Source organism: Suncus etruscus, chromosome 2 (assembly GCF_024139225.1).
Source record: "Suncus etruscus isolate mSunEtr1 chromosome 2, mSunEtr1.pri.cur, whole genome shotgun sequence".
Taxonomy (NCBI): Eukaryota; Metazoa; Chordata; class Mammalia; order Eulipotyphla; family Soricidae; genus Suncus; species Suncus etruscus.
In genome coordinates, this window is record NC_064849.1 from 115,883,161 (window position 1) to 115,905,555 (window position 22,395).

At 39.9% G+C, this 22,395-nt stretch overlaps 2 protein-coding genes across 3 annotated transcripts; both read right to left on the reverse strand.

Moving 5' to 3' along the window:
- Positions 1-9,930: 9,930 nt before the first annotated feature.
- Positions 9,931-11,061, reverse strand: ACTBL2 (actin beta like 2). Of its 2 annotated transcripts, XM_049768122.1 has the most exons (2): positions 10,933-11,061; positions 9,931-10,806 (listed from the first exon to the last, which is right to left on the reverse strand). In XM_049768122.1, the coding sequence occupies exons 1-2, from the start codon at positions 11,059-11,061 to the stop codon at positions 9,931-9,933; spliced, it is 1,005 nt and encodes a 334-aa protein (XP_049624079.1). The 2 variants fall into 2 exon arrangements, with proteins under 2 accessions (XP_049624079.1, XP_049624077.1); XM_049768120.1 differs by having other exon boundaries at positions 9,931-11,061.
- A 5,084-nt stretch (positions 11,062-16,145) lies between these two features.
- Positions 16,146-17,861, reverse strand: LOC126000953 (proline-rich protein 3-like). The gene is given in 2 exon segments (XM_049768140.1): positions 16,146-17,789; positions 17,792-17,861. Coding segments are annotated over 2 exon segments (561 nt in total). The 5' UTR covers positions 17,853-17,861; the 3' UTR covers positions 16,146-17,289.
- Positions 17,862-22,395: the final 4,534 nt, after the last annotated feature.

The window sequence follows — 22,395 nt, forward strand, 5'->3', positions numbered from 1 at the left end:
ACAGAATACTACATAGATGTAAGGAATGATGCAATCATGCAATTTGCAGCAACATAGATAAAACTGGAAGATATTATGTTAAATGAAGTAAGCCAGAAGAAGGATAAAGACAGAATGATTTCATATGTGGTATTTAGAATAACTGCATGAAGAAATACAGTGGGCTAAAATGGTAGTTGTCTTGAATACTGTTGGCTCCAGATTATAGTGAGAAGAAGGAAAGAAACTGAGTGGAAGAGGAGAAATACAAATATTTAAGGATAGGGGCCAGATGCCAAGTGATCTCAGGTGCATTGTAGTATTAAAAATATCCAAGCCAAAGGCAACGACAATAGAATCAAGAGACCAAAACTTTAACAATCTAAACTTAAAATGGGTCTTTATACTAGCAGGCGGTGTGTGTGTGTGTGTGTGTGTTTGTGTGTGTGTGTGGTGTTAGAGTGGTGGTATGGGATGCACTTTCGGGAATATTGGTGGAGGGAGGTCGACACTGGATTAGCCCTGATTTATTATATGTCTGAAACCCAACTATGAAGGACTTGTTAAAGACTTTGTAAATCACAATGGTTTCAATAAAATTAAAATAAAAAGTTTATTAACTCACAAAAATGTACTATTAACCAATAATGCAATGTTTTGATTCACACATTGAATTAATGCCAATTAAAATATTAAGTGGCATAATTAATTTTGTGCCATTTACTAGCATATTATTTGAAATTATTTGAAAATTATAGATGTCATTTAAATAAGCTTTAAATTACTCTGGAAACTGGTGATTATGTAAAGCTTATATTTCTATGGAAACCTTCAATTTGAGAGTGATTTAGAAAATAGTCACTACAGATTTCCCAAGAAGGTTCCAACATTCCTTCATCGGACAGGTATGAAAAGAAACCCGAACAATGTCAAGGAGCTATGATTTCTCAATTAAAATAAGAGGGTTTATATTTGTGAATGTTCTGAATAGGTAACAGGAAATATTCAGGAACCATGAAATAAAGTATTCTATTGGTATATGTCTTTGTATGTTAACCTCCAAAATATAAAACAAAAACAAAAACAAAAACTAGGAAAAGCTTATTTCACTGCAGCACATTTATAAAGGGGATTATCAGGAACACTCATTCTTCTCAGTGGACCAAATTGTGTTTTCTCTTTTGCATTGAACACTATTTCACTGTTTATTACAGTGTGTGTATGGCAACATATGGTTTATTTTTAATTATAGAGAGAACAACTTGTTTTTAAAAAATTTTTTTTCTTCTTTTGTCTTTGGGCTATTCCCAGCAATGTTTAGAGGCTAATCCTGAACTAGGACTTGATCTGTGGTATTTGGGGGACATAGAAGTTCTGCTTGCAAAGCATGTGTTCCCACTTGTTGAGCTATTTTTCCTGCCCAACGATTTGGCTTTTGGCTTTCATGTTGCCAAAAAAGTAATATTTTTAGCAAAAGTGATTGACAATTAAGTAATATTTTCCATTTTTAAGTGGTGCTAGGGTGTTTTCCAGATAAAATATCTGTCATTGTATTATACTGGTACCTCTGTGTATTTGATTGAACTGAATCTAAAATTATAAAGTGATTAGGACAGAAGAATTGGAATGGGTTAAAGAACAAGGCAGGCAGCTCAAGGAGATTCTATAGTTTATTACTTATGGTGTTAGTTTTAAAAAAATGACAGCATACTTTAGACAGGTCCTTTCATGTTTAAAAAGGAAGTCTTACAGTATCAATTAATTTTAATGAGCATTCTCTCTCTGATATGCTCATATATGTTCCTAAAGACATTCCAACTATATTTATCAACATCTGGAAGTACGGGGAAAACCACATACTTAATTCCTAACTTCAAACCTTTTTTGAATAAAATCTTCTGTAAATTCTGGAAGGATATTTTAAAAAGTAAGCAGAAAAGCATTTAAATATTTTAAAATACATTTTAACATTTAACTATAATATGACTAGGGATTCAGGTGCCTAAAATTTAACCATAGAGCAACTTGAACTTAGAATAGAAAAATATCAGCAAGAATGCAACTAATATAGAGTTAGTTGAGTATACTGTTGTATTTACTAAAAGATTCTAGTCCTTCCTTCCTTCCTTCCTTCCTTCCTTCCTTCCTTCCTTCCTTCCTTCCTTCCTTCCTTCCTTCCTTCCTTCCTTCCTTCCTTCCTTCCTTCCTCCCTCCCTCCCTCCCTCCCTCCCTCCCTCCCTCCCTCCTTCCTTCCTTCCTTCCTTCCTTCCTTCCTTCCTTCCTTCCTTCCTTCCTTCCTTCCTTCCTTCCTCCCTCCCTCCCTCCCTCCCTCCCTCCTCCCTCCCTCCTCCTTCCTTCCTTCTTCCTTCCTTCCTTCCTTCCTTCCTTCCTTCCTTCCTTCCTTCCTTCCTTCCTTCCTTCCTCCCTCCCTTCTCTCCCTTCCTCCTTCCTTCCTTCCTTCCTTCCTTCCTTCCTTCCTTCCTTCCTTCCTTCCTTCCTTCCTTCCTTCCTTCCTTCCTCCCTTCTCTCCCTTCCTCCTTCCCTCCTTCCCTTCTTTCCCTCTTCCTTCCTTCCTTCCTTCCTTCCTTCCTTCCTTCCTTCCTTCCTTCCTTCCTTCCTTCCTTCCTTCCTTCCTTCCTTCCTTCCTTCTCTCCCTATCTTTCTTCCCTCTCTCCCTTTCTTCCTTCCCTCTCTCCCTTCCTTCCCTCTCTCCCTTCCTTCCTTCCCTTTCTCTCTCCCTCCCTCCCTCCCTTCCTTCCTTCCTTCCTTCCTCCCTTCCTCCCTTCCTCCCTTCCTTCCTTCCTTCCTTCCTTCCTTTCTTCCTCCCTCCCTCCCTCCCTCCCTCCCTCCCTTCCTTCCTTCCTTCCTTCCTTCCTTCCTTCCTTCCTTCCTTCCTTCCTTCCTTCCTTCCTTCCTTCCTTCCTTCCTTCCTTCCTCCCTCCCTCCCTCCCTCCCTCCTTCCTTCCTTCCTTCCTTCCTCCCTTCCTCCCTCCCTCCCTCCCTCCCTCCCTTCCTTCCTTCCTTCCTTCCTTCCTTCCTTCCTTCCTTCCTTCCTTCCTTCCTTCCTTCCTCCCTCCCTTCTCTCCCTTCCTCCTTCCTTCCTTCCTTCCTTCCTTCCTTCTCTCCCTTCCTCCTTCCCTCCTTCCCTCCTTCCCTTCTTTCCCTCTCTCTTCCTTCCTTCCTTCCTTCCTTCCTTCCTTCCCTCTCTCCCTATCTTTCTTCCCTCTCTCCCTTTCTTCCTTCCCTCTCTCCCTTCCTTCCCTCTCTCCCTTCCTTCCTTCCCTTTCTCTCTCCCTCCCTCCCTTCCTTCCTTTCTTCCTTCCCTCTCTCCCTTCCTTCCTTCCTTCCTTCTTTCCTTCCTTCCTTCCTTCCTTCCTTCCTTCCTTCCTTTCTTCCTCCCTCCCTCCCTCCCTCCCTCCCTTCCTCCCTCCCTTCCTTCCTTCCTTCCTTCCTTCCTTCCTTCCTTCCTTCCTTCCTTCCTTCCTTCCTTCCTTCCTTCCTTCCTTCCTCCCTCCCTTCTCTCCCTTCCTCCTTCCCTTCCTCCCTTCCTTCCCTCTCCCTTCCTTCCCTCTCTCCTTTTCTTCCTTTCCTTCCCTCTCTCCCTTCCTTCCTACCCTCTCTTCCTTTCTTCCTTCCTCTCTCCCTTCCTTCCCTCTCTTCCTTTCCTCCCTCTCCCTCCCTCCTTTCCTTTCTTCCCCCTTCCTTCTTTCCTTCCTTCCTTCCCTCCCTCCCTCCCTCCCTCCCTCCTTCCTTCCTTCCTTCCTTCCTTCCTTCCTTCCTTCCTTCCTTCCTTCCCTCCCTCCCTCCCTCCCTCCCTCCCTCCCTCCCTCCCTCCCTCCTTCCTTCCTTCCTTCCTTCCTTCCTTCCTTCCTTCCTTCCTTCCTTCCTTCCTTCCTTCCTTCCTTCCTTCCTTCCTTCCTTCCTTCCTTCCTTCCTTCCTTCCTTTCTTCCCCTTTGCATATAATCTAAAAAATCAGGTTACATGACTGTTTTACTAAGTGAACTAAAGGCAACCTTTTAAGAAAATAAAAATCTTCTATCAAAATTCTATAAACTTAAAATTGTAAGGGACAGAGTTGTGGCGCAAGTGGTAAGGCGTCTGCCTTGCCCATGCTAGCCTAGGACAGACCGTGGCTTGATTCCCCTACATCCCATATGGTCCCCCAAGCCAGGAGTGTTTTTTAAGTGTGTAGCCAGGAGTAAACCCTGAGGGTCACTGGGTGTGGCTCAAAGACCAAAACCAAATCAAACCAAACCCAAGAAAACCCAAAACTTAAAATTGTAGCTTCTCAATGTGTTTCTCTCTCTTCACAATTAACACCAAGTACTTGTCCATATCAATGTCATGATGATCAAGTAAAACCTTTATTGACAAGCTAAAGTTTAAAAACACCTATTTGCATTTTGAGACGCAGGAGAGAAATGAATGGATAAAAAAAGAAAGAGAAGACTGAAAAAAAGAAATTATTTCTCAAAAAAAAAAAAAAAAAAGAGCAGAATGCCAAAAACCAGCATTATGGAACTGAGGAAAGACTGCTAAGAAGAAGATAATGCAGGATATTATATTCACATGTTCACGAGAATCCACAAATTAATTAGTTTATTCATGTTTCTTGAGAATTACTATGTGCTGGCACTAAGAATTTACCAGAAGATTAAAAAGTGAATAGTTTCTGTTCCTGTCTGTTTCTTCAAGGGTTGGGCAAGGGTTGGAGAGTGTGGATAATTGTGTATATGTGCTGTGCTGTAGGCCCACAAAAGGTATGATGGGATTATGAGAAAGGAGCCTACCATTTTTTAAGGAAAAAGATAAGGAGAAGGAAAGGTGAGAAAATGCTTCATATATAGAAAAAGTGACACTTGCACTGAACCTGAAAGTTTGCATACTTTATGTTTCTGGATTGGCCCAGTGGAAATATTCAGAAAAATTAACCATCCTACCACCTCCAATTAATAGTGATCATAATGATGCCTGAAGCATTTAAGAAGCTTTTATATTCAACACAATTGATATTTTTTAAGTTTTCATTTGGTATGTTCAATCTTCATCTACTTTGTGAATCCTTCTTTTATAGCCCTGACTTGAATTATTCAAATTTGAATAGCCATGAATCTTTGGTGTGTTTCACCTAGAGAGCTCTTTGAAATTATTCTGGATCTCACTGCTGGTACTTTCTCTCATTATTTGATCTTTAAAACGCATTTCTAGCAAATCATTATTACTTTAAATAATTTTTAGTTTGGGGCTCAGGGCTTGTTCCTCACTGCATTCAAGTATCACTATTGGCAGTGCTCAGAGTATATATGGGAGTCTGGGGATTGTACTTGGGTCAACCACATATATGCAAAGTAAGTGCCCTACTCACTGTACTATTGTTTTAGCCCCAATCTCTGTAAATTCTAAATGAAATAAAGAAAATGATGTTAACAATATTGAATTAATAGTTGTAGAAGGTATAAGTAAATATGGTAAGTCCTTTTCACCACAGAGGATTATTCTTTGCTGATAAAAATGGCACTCATTTTCAGACTTCTCAGAATTATGAAAGTGAGTTTCAATCTATATTTTGTTTTATTTCTTTTGTTTTTAGGCCATATCAAATCATGCAAGGCAAGTGCCCTACCCATTTTATATCTCCATGGTACCTCAGTCTCTATTTTAGCACTTTTATACTATTGAAAAACAGGCATATCTGCAAATCTGGGAAGGAAATTACAGGTGTTGCCTTTGTACCATGCTTGCTTTCAGAACAATATTATCTATGATTAAGAAATAAAAGTTTAAGAGGTGTGTGGAACCATTCTGATTTGAGATTTCTACATATGATGGAATGTCCAAAGAGTGTAGAAACTGCAATATTATGTAATTCATTTGTGAAAGCGGCCTTAGTTCTGTACAATCTCAAGAAGGAAATGAATAAGGCAAATCTTCTTAGTTTTGCCCTATCTTTGAAGACTGTAATGTGTTCTAGATTCTGGATGCTTATTTTTAAAATTTATTTATTTAATTTTAGTTTCTGAGTCACATCTGACAATGCACAGGAGTTACTTCTGACTCTGCACTCAAGAATTACTTCTGGAAGTGCCTGGGGTACCATATGATTTTCTGGAGATCAAACACAGGATGAGTTAGGCAAGGCAAGTGCCTTGCCTGTTATACTATCTCTCAAGCCCTAATTAAAAAAATTATTGGCCACATCCCATAGTGTTCAGAGGCTACTTCCTTCATGTTGCTTGGGAGTCCCCGTAGTGCTTTGGGGGACAATATCGCAATGCTCAGGATTAAAGCTGCCTGCCCTACCTGCAGACGAAGCATAACCTCTAGCCTGTTCAGTTCTCTCTGACCTCAAATTTGGGCTATTGACAGAATTGCTTGAGTTGGCTTTATATTTGGATTTCAATCTTAATCTAAGTTTTATGGAGTGAGAATGTTGGAGCCCAGAACTAGGGAATCTATACTTATATAAATATTCTAAGTAGTTTTTTTTTTTTTTGTGTGGTTTTTGGGTCACACCCGGCAGTGCTCAGGGGTTATTTCTGGTTCCAGGCTCAGAAATTGCTCCTGGCAGGCACAGGGGACCATATGGGAAGCCGGGATTCGAACCGATGACCTCCTGCATGAAAGGCAAACGCCTTACCTCCATGCTATCTCTCCGGCCCCTAAGTAGTTTTTTTAATGAGGTGGGTTGATGAACTATTGATAAATATCTAGTCAATTGATTTTCTTTAATAGATTACATTGATTTTAAAATATAAGATATGGGGCCAAAAAGAATGTACAGTGGGTAGAGCAATTGCTTTGCATACCACCAACCTGGGTTTGATTCTGCATCCTATACATATGTTCCTCTAAGCGCAGCCAGGAGTAGTTTTTGAGTTCAGAGCCAGGAATAAGCCCTGAGCTACACCAGGTGTGACTCCAAAACAAATATAAAAACAAACTAGGGGCCGGAGAGATAGTGAAGCGGTAGGGCGTTTGCTTAGACGTTGAAGGACGGTGGTTTATTCCGGCATCCCATATGGTCCCCTGAGCCTGCCAGGAGCGATTTCTGAGCGTAGAGCCAGGAGTAATTTCTGAGTGCCGCCTGGTGTGACCCCCTCCAAAAAAAAACCCCAAAACCAAAACCAAACTAAAAGTGAGATGGACTATTTTTGCTTTAAATTTCATCCATCAGGGGCCGGGCGGAGGCGCTAGAGGTAAGGTGCCTGCCTTGCCTGCGCTAGCCTAGGACGGACTGCGGTTCCATCCCCCGGCGTCCCATATGGTCCCCCAAGCCAGGAGCAACTTCTGAGCGCATAGCCAGGAGTAACCCCTGAGCGTCAAATGGGTGTGGGCCCCCCCAAAAAAAACAAACAAAAAAAAAATTCATCCATCAGTGTTCAGGAACAGAAATATATATCCAAAGGCCATAGGTTTAAAAGTATGATTGTATTATGGAATTCATATTTTCATTTCATGACAATAGTTTTCAATAGTTCAATACTTTTTAGTTTTTTTTTTTTTTGTTTTTTTTTTGTTTTTTTTTTGGGCCACACCTGGTGACACTCAGGGGTTACTCCTGATTATGCTCTCAGAAATTGCCTGGCTTGGGGGACCATAAGGAATGCTGGGGGATCTAACTGCAGCCTGTCCTAGCCTAGCATGGGCAAGGCAAATGCCTTACCACTTGCTACACCGCTCTGGCCTCAGATAGTTCAATGGTTTTTGCTCTTGTAAATTCATTCCACCAGTTCCAGAAACTACCTGTGATCTGTGAGTGGGAGTCTTGTTTTTCTCTCAGTACTGAGAATGTAGGCCAGAATGTGCGAGAGTTTTTCTGCAAATAGAAAGTGTCGAGGCTTGTTAATCCAAGTATTGTCATTATCATTACCATTATCTTTACCTACTAATTACCTGAAGATCTGTTCATCCATTAAATTCCAGCTTTTTAATTGATATTACATAAATTCATGTTCTTATCTCACTAGTTATCTTCCTTCAAAGAAAATTGACTTTAGGGCAATTACAGTCAAATGGACCAGATGCAACATTTTAAACTATAAATTAATCAGTGATACAAATACAAAAGGATCTTCTTAGCATCATTCTCTATTACTTTGCAAAGGATTGATAGAAAATGGCAGGAAATAGTATAAAACAATTTTAATTTATTTAAAATTAAAGGAGAAGGGAAATAAACCTTATAAAGTACTTTTTATTAATTACATAATTAATTTTGGCTAAATGTTTTAGAATTGTACTGTCAGAATAAGAAAGTAATAAATAATATTTTTGGGGAGAGGGTTAGTTTTATTTTAAAAAAAATGCTCAAGACTGGAATGATGACCCAAAGAGGTGGAATGCTTGCTCTGCATGCATGAGTTCCACCTTTGATACCTGACACCATTTTGTTCTCTGCACACAGAGAGAGATTCCTGAGCACTGAATGGGAGGTAGTCCATTGAGCACACCAGATGTGATCCCCAAACTAGAAAATAATGCTTAAATTTTCTAAACTAGACTTCAAAATTCAAGTATAATTTTGTAATTAAGAGAAAAAGAATTTCCTTCTTCTTAATCTAATAATATCTTAAGAAGCAACCACCAATGCTTTATATTTTCAGGAAAAAACCAGAAAATACATATAATGTTGATATCAGGTAATCAGGAATCACAAAATAGATGAAAATAAGTGCAATTAAAATTTAAAATTTATTATTGGCTTCACTAAATTATTTTTAGATATCAGAAAATACACTGATATTTTCTATTTTAGTCTCAGATACTCTTTAAGAAATATTTCTAGTTAATGAACACATTAAAGAATAACTATCGGGGCTGGAGAGGTAAGGTGTCTGCCTTGCAAGCGCTAGCCAAGGAAGGACCGCGGTTCGATCTCCTGGTGTCCCATATGGTCCCCCCAAGCCAGGGGCAATTTCTGAGCGCTTAGCCAGGAGTAAACCCTGAGCATCAAACGGGTGTGGCCAAAAACAAAAACAAAAACAAAAAATCAAAAAAAAGAATAATTATCAAAAATATTTTCAAGAATAAAACTAATAAATTTATACTGGTCTAGAATTTATAATTTATAAAGATGCTTTATCCACAGTGAAATCCTTGAAAAAGAGAAATATCCCAAGTCTTAGCTTACAAAAATAGTCAAGATATGTTAGTCAAGTAAATAAAGCTAAAGCTCTCATTGTAAAACTGGTATAGTAACATTAATTTGATATAACAGATCTTGATTTTTTAACAGGCATTAAATTCAGCTTTTTCTATTTTATAAGTAGAATAAAGTTTCAGTAAGTAAATACACTGAAATGTGATTTTGATCAACCAAACTCCATTATGAGCTGGAAATTTAGTTGATTTATACACATTAGTTGACTGTTAGCTGTTTCATTATATTTATTTATTAAAGACAACAAAATATGGAACTTCTAAAATAATTAGTTTTGGAGAGTTAGGGAATTCACACTGGCTGTTCAGATAGTCATATATATCAGTTTAAAAATTATTTCATTTTATTTCCCACTGCTTATGTATATAAGGGCATCTTTGACTCATAATTCATTATGAGTCAATAATGTTTTTCTAAATTTAAAACAGAATTGCATAGACTGCTATTTTTAAAATTTTAACAAGAAAAATACATAAAAGTTTACAACTTCCAGTTATACATTCTGAAATACATTTCTTATGATTTTATTCCACACACTTACTTTAATTAAGGCAGGTGTACATTTTGGTGAACCTCATAAAGGCAAAAAAAAAAAAATAGCGTCAGAATTCGTGATAGAGGTCCCAGTGTGGTTATAAGCAGGAGTTCACAAGACTTGGTTGAAGATAAATTTTCTGGGTTTGATATTAGCAAGAATGGTCTATTTACCTTGACTCAATTAAAAGCTAATAAGGCAATACTATCACTTTGGTCTAGGAGAAGTGGAGGATGTTAATCCATGTGAGACCATTTAGAAGCATTTTCTATGGACAATGGGAGGGCCAGCTTCATCATATTCTTGCTTACTGATCCACATCTGCTGGAATGTGGACAGACTAGCCAGAATGGAACCCCCTATCCAAACAGAGTACTTCCGCTCGGGGGGAGCTATGATCTTGATTTTCATGGTGCTGGGAGCCAGGATTACAATTTCCTTCTGCATCCGGTCAGCAATGCCTGGATACATAGTGCTGCCTCCAGACAACACTGTGTTGGCATAGAGGTCCTTGCGAATATCCACATCACACTTCATGATAGAGTTGAAGGTTGTCTCATGAATTCCACTGGATTCAATGCCCAGGAAGGATGGCTGAAAAATGGCTTCAGGGCAGCGAAAACGTTCATTTCCAATAGTGATTACCTGCCCATCTGGAAGCTCATAGCTTTTTTCTAGTGCAGAGGAAGCGGCAGCAGTAACCATCTCTTGCTCAAAGTCCAGGGCCACGTAGCACAGCTTTTCTTTGACATCTCGAACAATCTCTCGCTCAGCTGAAGTAGTGAAGTTGTAGCCTCTTTCTGTCAGGATCTTCATGAGGTAATCAGTCAGATCTCTGCCAGCAAGATCCAAACGTAGAATGGCATGTGGCAGGGCATAGCCTTCATAGATGGGCACAGTATGGGTGACCCCATCCCCAGAGTCCATCACGATGCCTGTTGTCCGGCCTGAGGCATAGAGAGACAGCACAGCCTGGATAGCTACATACATGGCAGGTGTGTTGAAGGCCTCAAACATGATCTGAGTCATTTTTTCCCGATTTATCTTGGGGTTGAGGGGCGCTTCAGTGAGGAGAATGGGGTGTTCATCCGGTGCCACACGGAGCTCATTGTAGAAAGTGTGGTGCCAGATCTTCTCCATGTCATCCCAGTTGGTGACCACTCCATGCTCAATGGGATATTTCAGCGTCAGGATGCCTCTCTTGCTCTGAGCCTCGTCTCCTACATAGCAGTCCTTCTGGCCCATGCCCACCATGACTCCCTGGTGCCGGGGCCGTCCTACCATGGAGGGGAACACTGCACGAGGAGCATCATCACCACCAAAACCCGCCTTGCACATCCCAGATCCATTATCTACTACCAAGGCAGACAGCTCGTCATCAGTCATGGTGTTGGCTGAATCTTCTAGCTGTAGAGTGAAGAGCAGACTGGGGTGTGCAAGAGAGACGGCGAACCAGTTGAAAACACTCCAGTGTTGTTGTGGAGCTTGTGTGTGATCACTGATATTTAAAGGTACACAGTAATGCCCCCACCCCTTACCCCATCCCTTCGTCCTATCCCAGCTTTCAGCATTTCTGGGTGAGGTTTCCTTTGAGGTATTAATAATGATAATGATGATCAGATAACTCATTAGACGACCATCCTTCATAAAGAGAAAATTGAATACCAAGTGGCCAAATCTTAAGTTACTGTAATTAAGCAACCCACACATGGCTGCCAGCCTGTTTTAGTGCAGTCTCTGGAGAAGTATGATGAAGCAACGGGGGCTATAAAAACGAGATGAAAGAAATCTGCTCCTCAGATGCTTAACTACACTAGAAGGACCAATCCTGTCTCAGTTACCCTCATCTGGGGTCCATTTTCTCCACACCAGCTTTAACCCTTCATTATTAATAAATTAGTCTGTGAGGAGTTTGAAACTGTTAACATTTCTGTCTAAAGATGTTCTTTCTTAGTAGATTTCTATTTTCAAAAGATGTCATGCATAGCAACTTTTTAAATAAATGGAAACTATGAATGTCAAGGTAACCTGATAACTATAATTATAGCTCATCTGTGTTGTGTGTGAAATTAGGGATATTTCATACACTTCTAATGTATCACAAAAGTAAGAGCAATATGAAAACCACTGAAGTTTTTTTTTCCTGTTTCCTTTAATTATTATTTTTTTTTTGTTTTGGGGCCACTCTGACAGTGATCAAGGGATTCGGTGATGGCTAACCTTTGTGAACCCAAGTACCCAAACTGCCGTACAATGCCCGGTTCTCCCAATGGCCAGTTCCGCCCTGTTACCAGGTGAGCTACAAAGCAGACACCAGCACATTCGCCTCCCGCAGCACTGCATATCTTAATTACGGACCCTTTCCTGCATGCCAGCTGCAAGGCCTTCGTGTACCACCATTGGCACGCAAGCCATAGGTTCGCCATTGAGGCTAGGCTATGTACTCTGGAGCCTTTCCTATCAATATCCAGGAAATGATTAAGTTTTGGGAACTGAACCTGGGTCTTCTTCATACAAGACCTAAATTCAATCCATTGAATTCATCTCTCTGACTCTTGATATGCATTTTTTTTTGTTTGTTTTTCAGCCACACCTGGTGATGCTCAGGGGATACTCCTGGCTATGCGCTCAGAAATCGCTCCTGGCTTGGGGGACCATATGGGACCCTGGGGGTTGAACTGCGGTCTTTCCTAGGCTAGCACTGGCAAGGCTAGGAACATAATTTGCACCTTAAAAGTCAGGCTGGGCCCGGAGAGATAGCACAGCGGGGCTTGCCTTGCAAGCAGCAATCCAGGACCAAAGGTGGTTGGTTCGAATCCCAGTGTCCCATATGGTCCCCTGTGCCTGCCAGGAGCTATTTCTGAGCAGACAGCCAGGAGTAACCCCTGAGCAATGCGGGTGTGGCCCAAAAACCAAAAAAAAAAAAAAAAAAAAGAAAAAAAAGAGTCAGGCTAGGGGCCTGAGAGATAGCTTGGAGGTAAGGCGTTTACCTTTCATGCAGGAGGTCATCTGTTAGAATCCCGGCTTCCCATATGGTCCCCCATGCCTGCCAGGGGCAATTTCTGAGCATGGAGCCAGGAATAACCCCTGAGCACTGCCGGGTGTGACCCCCCCCCCCAAAAAAAAATAGTCAGGCTAGACTGTGAACCATTCAGTCTAGATGTAGTCAACATGAATTCCATAAACCTAGTTCTACAATCTTGGCCTAATAAATAGTTAATAAAATTTTACTCATTAAAATGCATATTAAAGATTCCCATCTCCTCCCTTTCCCTTCTTTCCTCTCTTCTTTCCATCTCCCTTTTCTCCCCCTTCTTCCCTCTGGTCCCATCCTCCCCTCTCTCATTTCTCTCTTCCATTTCTCTTCTCCCCCCCATATCTTTCCCCTTATTCCCTTTTTTTTTCTCTTCCTCTTTTCCTCTCTTCTTTTTCTCCCCCCTTTTCTCATTCTCCTTTCCTTTTTCTTTCCACTCCCCCTCTGTCACTCTATCTAATAAAAAGAAAAAACTGCATATCAAGGGGCCAGAGCAGTGGCTGCCTTGCATGAAAGGCAAACGCCTTACCTCCATGCTATCTCTCAGGCCCCTACCCTGACTTTTAAGGTGCAAATTATGTATTATTTATTTGTAATAACTTTTGAGGTATGCAGTAAGGAATAAAATCAACTAATTATGATTAAGTTTAACATTATACATTTGAACTGGTTTTGGAGTGACTTTTAAACATTATTCAGGGGATCTGGGACCACTCTCAGTAATATTTGTCCCATTGGGCTGGACAGTCTGAGGCCAGGGTCCAGAAAGCAGTTATACTCAGACTACACCTGATGGTGTTCAGGGGTCTGTGTGGTTTTGGGGATTAAATTTGGGTCCATGTGCATGTAAGACATATATCCCTGACACTTATTCAAAATAATATACTGTATATAATCTTAAGTCTTCATAATTAAAATGTTCACAGTTGGAATAGTATTAGTTTCTTTTGATTTTAGGATATATTATAACTAGATCAATTTCAGAGAAGCTATTTATATTATTTGTAATATATAAATATAGACAACTTGGTAAAAACCACTATAAAATACAGGACATTACTGTATCTTATAGAGAAATAACAGCAAAAATAGTTTATTACTTTGCTCCCATACATGTTAAGTTAATTTTTCCTCTTAGCATTTCCAAAGCAAAAGATTTTTTTCATGCTCATGTCTAAGTTCTCAAAACTCTCTTTGATTTTCATTAATTAATTAATTAATGGTTATGAGAGGAAGCAACAGTCCTGCTGTTCTGGACAAAAGTGTTTTTTTTCCAGGTCAAAACTAGAACTAGTCCCTATTTTTATCCATAACTTTTATGGAGAGTGAGCCTAAATAACATTAAATTGTATGTTCAAGCCTTTTCTTTGTGTACAGCTTGATAGACCTTATTTTTCTCTGATGTTTTCAAATATTTTCCCCTAATATGTGCCATTATGTCCTTCCTGCAGATAGTCAGGAGAAAATATGTGTTTTATTCATAGTTCTAAATTTTTCCTCTCAAACAGGGGAAATTTTTTTATTTTTTCCTTTAACTGCAAGATCAATTTCTTCTTCAAGAGAATGAAAAAGCTTACCCTCAAATTTTCACATCAGATGGTGTTTGTACTTTTTTTATGAAGTTTGGATAAAACTATATTTTACTCCTGTAGGATGTTGCTTATGGGTTTTTATTAAAGACCCTTAGCAAGGTATATGAACATCCTACAAAATAAAAAATATAATACATTGCATTTAGTATTTGTCCCCTGTCTGAAATGTAATAAAAGTGAAACTCTTGTTAGTGGAGGTGTATACACAGCAGCAATGTAACCTAATTTTAAGCAACTTGGTTCCTATGAATTATCGATTTTTAAAATCTTTTTAAAATTTTATTTTATAGAAACCATTGTGATCTATAAAGTCCTTCATAGTTGAATTTCAGGTATACAGTGAGCTAGGGCCATTCCCACCACCAGTGTCGATCTCCCTCCACCAATGAACACACAATGCATCCTATACTAGCACACTTTGCCCCCTGGCCTGCCAGTATAATAGGACCATTTAAGTTTAGATTGTTAAAATTTAGGTCTCTTGATTCTATTGTCATTGACTTTGGCTTAGTTCTGTTATTAATTTTTTCCTCCAATGCATCTGAGACCAGTTATCCCCTAGCCCCAGCCTTTCTTTTATCCTTTTTTCTTAGTTTTATAGAAAAAATGCAGAAATATTTTGTAAAATAAAAGTAAATATATTTAGTTTTTAATGATGGAGTTTAGACATACAGTGTTCCAACATCAATCCTTCACCTGTGTCTTTTTCCTCTACCATTGTTCCCAATTGCCTTTCCATTCTGGAAAAGGACTAGTCTGCTTCAATAACAAGCTGTGATTTACATTACTGTTACTGATAGGGTTTTATGCTTAACACTTTACCACATTTCAGCATCCCCTTAAGTAACCACTTTCCTCCACCACTGTTGTGCCCTATCCCCTTCCCCACCTTTCCTACCCTTCACCCCAGAAGCAAACTTCCTACTAAAGACCAGTTTTTATGCTCTTCCTTTCTAATGGCTTTGGACTTCCACTATTCCCCTATTATGTTTCTTTATATTCCACCTATAAGAGAGATCATTCTGTGTTGGTCTCTCCTGCTGTGACTAACTTCACTCAGTATGATGCTCTCCAGATTTATCCAGGCAGCAACAAATTATATGATTTTGTCTTTTCTTACAGTCATATAACATTCCATTGTACTATAATTTATATATCTAGTCATCTGTTCTTGAGTACTTGGGTTGTTTCCAGATTTTGGCTATTGTGAATAGTGCTACAAAGAACATAGGAGTCATATGTCTTTTTTCTGCATTGTGCTTTTGGGTCCTTGGGGGTATAATCTAAGAAATTTAATCGCTGGATCAGATGACAGCTCTATTATTATTTTTCTGAGAAAAAGCCATACCTAAACTTTAAACTTTAAATATTATGATGGACTTCTGGGATCCCAGAATGTAATTTGAATTTACATTTTGTCCAGTTTGATTGTGATACCAAATCAGAGTAAGCTATAAGTATGGGCATCACAGTGAAGAACAAGCCAAGGTATTAAAGTAGTGTTCTGTTCCTCATCATAAGATCCTTATTCTCATGCCCTTTTTTTTTAACTCATCTAATATTTTGAAGACTTATTCATTTACATATATTAAACACCTCTCATGCATCAGTGATAACATCAATGAATAAGACATGTCATTCACTATGTCTAGTGAATGAAAGTCACTCCTTTGAGGCTAACATGTGGCCTCTCTATTGATATAGAACAGCTGGCTAGTGGTCTGATGGGGCATTGCAGATGCTAAGCAGTTTTTGAATATTTTGATTTTTATACTGAATATTATACAATCATTACAAATTTTATATTTGTAATATTATACAAATATTATAGAAATCATTACAAATTATTTTTTTGTTTCCACTGCATTTATTACTAATATAAAAAATGTTAAAAAAAAAATCTTCCTTAGTTCTCCAACAGCTCTCATCCCTCCTTCTTGCCCATGCAATTCCTGACCTCAGGGCCACTTCAAAACTGAATTTGTTCACTGCTGTTTTCACAGAAAACAATCAGTGACAAGGATGCAGGAGTTAGAAGGTTGGAGGTGACAGTACAGTCCAAGTTCCACCAAAGTTAGGCCCAGTGGAGCATCACAGAATTCAAACAAAAGGGCTGGTGGACTCACAATGACACAGTTGAACTGAAACGGGCTAAAGAGAGAAAGGAGAGTCCCTTAGAGACTTTAAAGAATATTTCACGGACTTGTGTCAAACCCAATACAAATACACTGGGAGAAGGGGAGGAGGTCTTAAAGGAAAGTTTCACAATTCTTCCATGTTGGGAGGTAGGGAAAGTCTAGAGGGCACCAAAAGACTCATTCATTTTGGCAGAGAAACTACTCTAGTTTAGGGAACTCACGAAAATTCCACAGACACCAAGAAGGGTTAGGAGGGGATGCAGTTTCACAAAGCACAGTGATCACAGACCACAGTGGTAGAGATCATGCTACTGACGCCAAAACTATGAAATCTGAAGTTGAGGGGGAAGTGACCTTCTGAGGAATGACTCTGTCCCAGTCATCCAAACTTGTCCCAGGTCAGACAACCTGATGAGTTTCACAGAGCAGCTGACATCGAGGGTAGGGAGTGGTCACATGAAACGGCCTTCAACAAGCAGCTAGAAGAAGAAATGGTGGAAACTGCTCCAGGGCTCTCAGGAAATGAGGACAAAACGAGTCTGGGTGGACAGATGCACAAGAAACAGAACCAAAGAGGTTTCCTGTTCAGTAGTCACTAGATGATGGGGAATGGATCCAGAGGCAGTTGAAGAGAGCCAAGATGGGGTTCCAATGGTGAGTCTCTGGAGGCTGGATCAGAAAAGCAATGTACTAGTGATAAAACACAATTCTGGACCCCAAATGGAGGGAATGGCGTCAGTGAGGGTGGTAGGTCAAACAGCCTCACAGTAGCTATCAGAGGATCACAGGGGAAATGTATGGCCGCCACGTCACAGAGAGCTTCTTCCAGCCTGCATAGGAAGGCACAGTCTCAGAGAGGCGGTCCATTGACGCCTGGGTGGTAGAAGGCACAGAGGTCCTCATATCGACAATGGCCCTTGGTTGCAAAATGTCGGCAGACAGGGCGGCCAGATTTGTCGTCCGTAACTTGGGGTCCATCCTTGGGTGGGCAGGTATTCTTGAAAAGAGACCAACTTTTGAGCCTTTGAGGGTTTCTCTGCTCTTTGTGAAAGCCACCCCAGGAAGGACCCCCATGGCCTGGACCAGGTAAAGGAGGTTCAGCATTGACTCCCCACCAACCACGACCATATGGGCCAAACCTGGGACCTAGGCCCCCTCGAATTGGACCTCTGCCCCGGGGAGGAGGTGGGAGACTCAGCAGTGGTGGAATTATTGGTCCTCTCGATTCTGGAGGACCTCTGTGAAGAACTGACTTGGGGTCACCATGCTTTCCATTGGCCATGGGGGGTGGGCCCAGAAGGCTGGGTGGTCCGATGAGGCTCCCGTCCTCCTCATCTCCAGGCTCCTCCGCTCCGGCAGTGGGTGCTGGGGGTGCGGGGGCTGCTGCGGAGTGGGCTTCTTTCGCTTCGGCATCGTGGTTGCGGCAATCAAATCATTACAAATTATACATCATTACAAAAAATACACAGTGTGGTCCAAGGCAACAGGAGCCCTGGATCCTGGGATCAGGTATAGGGGTAGGAAGATCAGGGAAGAGGATCCTTGTCTGAATTTTTAGAGGTTAGGGAGGAGGCTGCTCACAGAGAAGGAAAAATCAGAGATAGGGATACCACCAACTTAGGAAAAATTAAATGTATATTTGGAGCTAGTTATCTATATTAATTAGTAAATTTGAAATGGGACTGCATCTTAAAAAAAGAGGAACTACCAAATTGGATGCTTTTTCTTTCTGGGACATAAGTGAAGAGCAAGAAGACCTTTGTCCATGTGCCTGTAGAGGCCAAAGAGACTTAAGGATTATCCCCTGTCCCTACCTAGTTTTGTATCCTTTGGCTAACCTGCTGAGACTGAGAAATATTTGTTTGTATTATTTAAAAATATCTATTTTTTATTTATAGAGTGATAGATAGGGTGACTACTTTTTTTTTTTTTTTTTTTGGTTTTTGGGCCACACCCGTTTGACGCTCAGGGATTACTCCTGGCTATGTGCTCAGAAATCGTCCCTGGCTTGGGGGGACCATATGGGACGCCGGGGGATCGAACCGCGATCCGTTCCTTGGTTAGCGCTTGTAAGGCAGACACCTTACCTCTAGCGCCACCTTCCCGGCCCCAGGGTGACTACTTTTAATTTACTTTTTTTTATCTTATAGGGAGGAGGGACACATCTGACAATAATCAGAAGTTACTCCTGGCTTGGCACTCTGGAGTCACTTTTGGTGGTGTTCAGGGGGCAATATGGAATGCTGGGGATCAAACCCAGATGGCCACATACAAGGCATGTGCCTTACTTACTATACTAACGTTCCTCTGATAAGGTGACTACTTCTCTAGAGACAATAGAGGTAAGGTCCAGGAGAACCAGTACATGGTAAGAAGCTTGCTATAAATAGTGGGGGAGTGCAGTTAGGGCAGAGAAAGGAGCAGTATTATGGCAATGATAGTTAAAATTATCACCATGGGCATGGTGATAAAAAGATAAAGTGATATGCAACAATATTGTAAACCACAGTGTCTAAAAGAAAAAAGAAAGAGAGAGATAGACAGAGACAGAAATTCAGAGAGAAAGTAAAAGAGAGAGAAAGAAGAAAACTATTTGTCTCAGAGATAGGTAGGAGGTGGGCGGGAAGGAAACTGGAGACATTGATGAAGACATTGTATGACTGAAACTCTATCATGAACATATTTGCAATTGTGAAAAATACACCAACTGTATTATGAATAATCTTATAACCATGTGCTTAAATAAAGTAATCAATAGAAAATTAAAAAATCGACAAAAATTATTTTATGGTGAAATACTATCTGATACTTATTATTTATATTGATACAATAATTTATCATATATTAGGAAATATTATCTCTTGAGACTTTTTCAATATTTTTTCTTAATGCTTTTAAATAAATGACAAATCTACCAATAATAAAGTTTTTCTGTTTTTTTAATATGTAGAACTTTGTAAAAAATATGAAAAATTTAATAGTAGACCAAGTACTCTCTTAAGTTAGACCATACTTACATATATGGTAAAGTGAATGTGTCCAAGAGGAAGGGAGAAGTAATTTTGGTGAACTATATCTTTGATCAATTCCCAGATGCCTTGGGAAGAATGCCTTGAATGAAAAAAAATTTAATAGTGTAACTCATCCAATTCACTAAAAAATTTTAGTAGTGTAACTCATTCAATTTGAGTGGGAGCCTCAAAATGATACTGACTTCCAGTCACCAACTAATCTCAGCTCTGAGCTTTCAACACATTTTAATTTCCTTTCTATGAATAAGATGCAACTTCGATTTTACAGAGTTGGAAGACTCCTTCCACATTGGAACCCGAGTCAGCTGTGGGCAGGCAAATACCTTACTGACTGTACTATCTCTCTGGCTCTAACTAAATTTCTTAAGAGAAATAATAGACTTTGTAGACAAACCTTTGAAATTGTTTTGACACTGAGGAAGGAAGAGGGAAAGAAAAAAAACAGGAGAAAGATTATGCAAATTGAAAATGTCACTGTTCACAGCAATTCTGCTACTGCAGATGGGAACTACATATCCTCCAAGACTGAGATAAATTCCAAGCTGTCTTCAATTCTACAAAGGTAGAGAAAATAACAATAAAAGCTAGGAATTCTGATCACTTAATTTGTGATATCACTATGCTAAAGGTTTGCTTTATATACAGAATTTTTTAATCTTTATGACAGTACTTAGGAAGATGTAGGATTATTATACCCAATAAATGGAAGTTTAGCAATTAAAGTGACCACGACCACACTGAATGATCATGGCAGAATCAGGGTCCAAATCCCAAGTTGATAACTTCTAGAGTTCAAGTTCTGCTCAATGATGAGCTAGAAGAATCACACAGGGGGCCTAATTGGAACTCATAAAGGAGACAATCAGAACTGTGTCTTTGAATTCTCTGTATTCCTCATTGGGAAGCATCATCTTGAAATGTGCAAATACCATGTTAGAATGTAGAACAAGCTACATATCCAAGACACTTCCGATATAGAGTGGAGATGAGCCCTCCTTCACTCAGCTCACAGAAACCCAGACAGCCCCTGCTATCATATTCCCAGCAGAAAAACAACCCTGCTCTTGTCACAATGCTCCAGAAAAAAATAATGGCCAATGATACTTAACCTTATTAAACTTTCAAGTGACCTAATTTGTTTTAGGTCTATAAACCCTGGACTGCGTGATAGCTACTTCTAACTTTCTAAGTGGGGAAAAGGAAATGGTGAGTTAATGCCTGGTCTAAAAAATGGCATTTACAATGAAATCTATTATGTAAAGTAAGAGTAGGTAAGAAAATAAATCATTAAAAAGCAAAAGCTAAATCAGGAAGGCAAATGCACCCTTTGGATGGCAGCCATGTGGGGACTAGACCTCTTCAGGTTCAGATCCCAAACTTCACTTGGCATTTTCTTCAGATGCACCTATTTGACCATAGCATAGTTGTCTAAGGGTTTTATACAGGAAGTATGGAGAACATGGAAAAGCCTGGGCTCTGCGTAAATTGTATGTTGCTCTAAGATAGCCAATCAACTGGACCAGAAACTATCAAATTATAGAGTTGAGTGTGGTAAAATTTGAGAATACTAACTTTTTTGGTGAAGATAAAGACCTTATTGATAACACTTTCTTATTATGGTTTTTTTTTTTTTTTTTTTTTTTTTGGGTTTTTGGGCCACACCCTTTTGACGCTCAGGGGTTACTCCTGGCTATGTGCTCAGAAACCGCCCCTGGCTTGGGGGGACCATATGGGAAGCCGGGGGATCGAACCGCGGTCCTGATCCTTGGCTAGCGCTTGCAAGGCAGACACCTTACCTCCAGCGCCACCTACCCGGCCCCGACTTTCTTAAAGAATGAATATAAGAGTATATATAAGTGGGAGTCAGCACTTGGGAGCTGGATAATTTCCTGCATGTGAGAGATCTAGGACCTTTGGGTCCTAGAATATAAGATATTCTGTATCTCTCTCTATATATTATATATCTTATATATAATATAAGATATTGAATATAAGATATCACCGAGTTGGAGGGATAGCTCAGTGGTAGGGCATTTGCTTTGCATGCAGCCGACCTGGGACAAATTCAGCATCCCATATGGTCCCCCAGCTAGCCAGGAGCGATTTCTGAGTGCAGAGCCAAGAGTAACCCCTGAGCACCACCGGATGTGGCCCCAAACCCAACAACAACAGTAACAACAACAACAACAACAAAAGAAATAAAAATAAAAATAAGAATGTAAGATCTTACAAAGAGGAAATGGTAATGAATACATGTATTTGATCTGTTACAGACTGAAACTGGAGACCACAGATCCTAAAGGATAATTTAATCAATCTGTGTTTTCTTTAAAAATACATAAAACAAAGCAGGAAAAATGCCTTTCATCCACTGAGTTGCCCTTAGTGTTTGTTCTTTGTTTTGGTGAATCTAGCACTGTGACTGCTCAATTATCACACTTGATAATTTGGGACATTTTCATTACAATCACGTATAATCCCCTGTCTTGTTATAACTGCACAATGGGATTATAGGTTGTCAAATAATAGAACACAGCCAGTCTTTCTTCTCTGAATGAATATGTGCTGCTAGGGAAATGCACCTCCCCAGGGAAAGCACAGAGAAGGTGGAAGACACTGGATCAAAGGGTCTATTTAGTTTTGGAAGCTGTAGAATTGGCTATCAGGGAGAAAACTGCTTTGATGGTAGATTATGATTCAATGTAGTTTATCTTGTTTAAGTCAAGAGATGCCTTAATTTTTCTTTATAGGACTTTAGAATACACAGCAAGGAACTGATTTTTACAAGGACGAGTAAGACCTCCAGTGATTTTTTTTTTAGTTACCCTTTTGCTGATGATGAGGCACCATGTTATCTATTGACAGAAAAGGGGTAAATAAGTAGGAGATCCTAGGGATTCATAAGAGGAGGACAGCAGAACTTT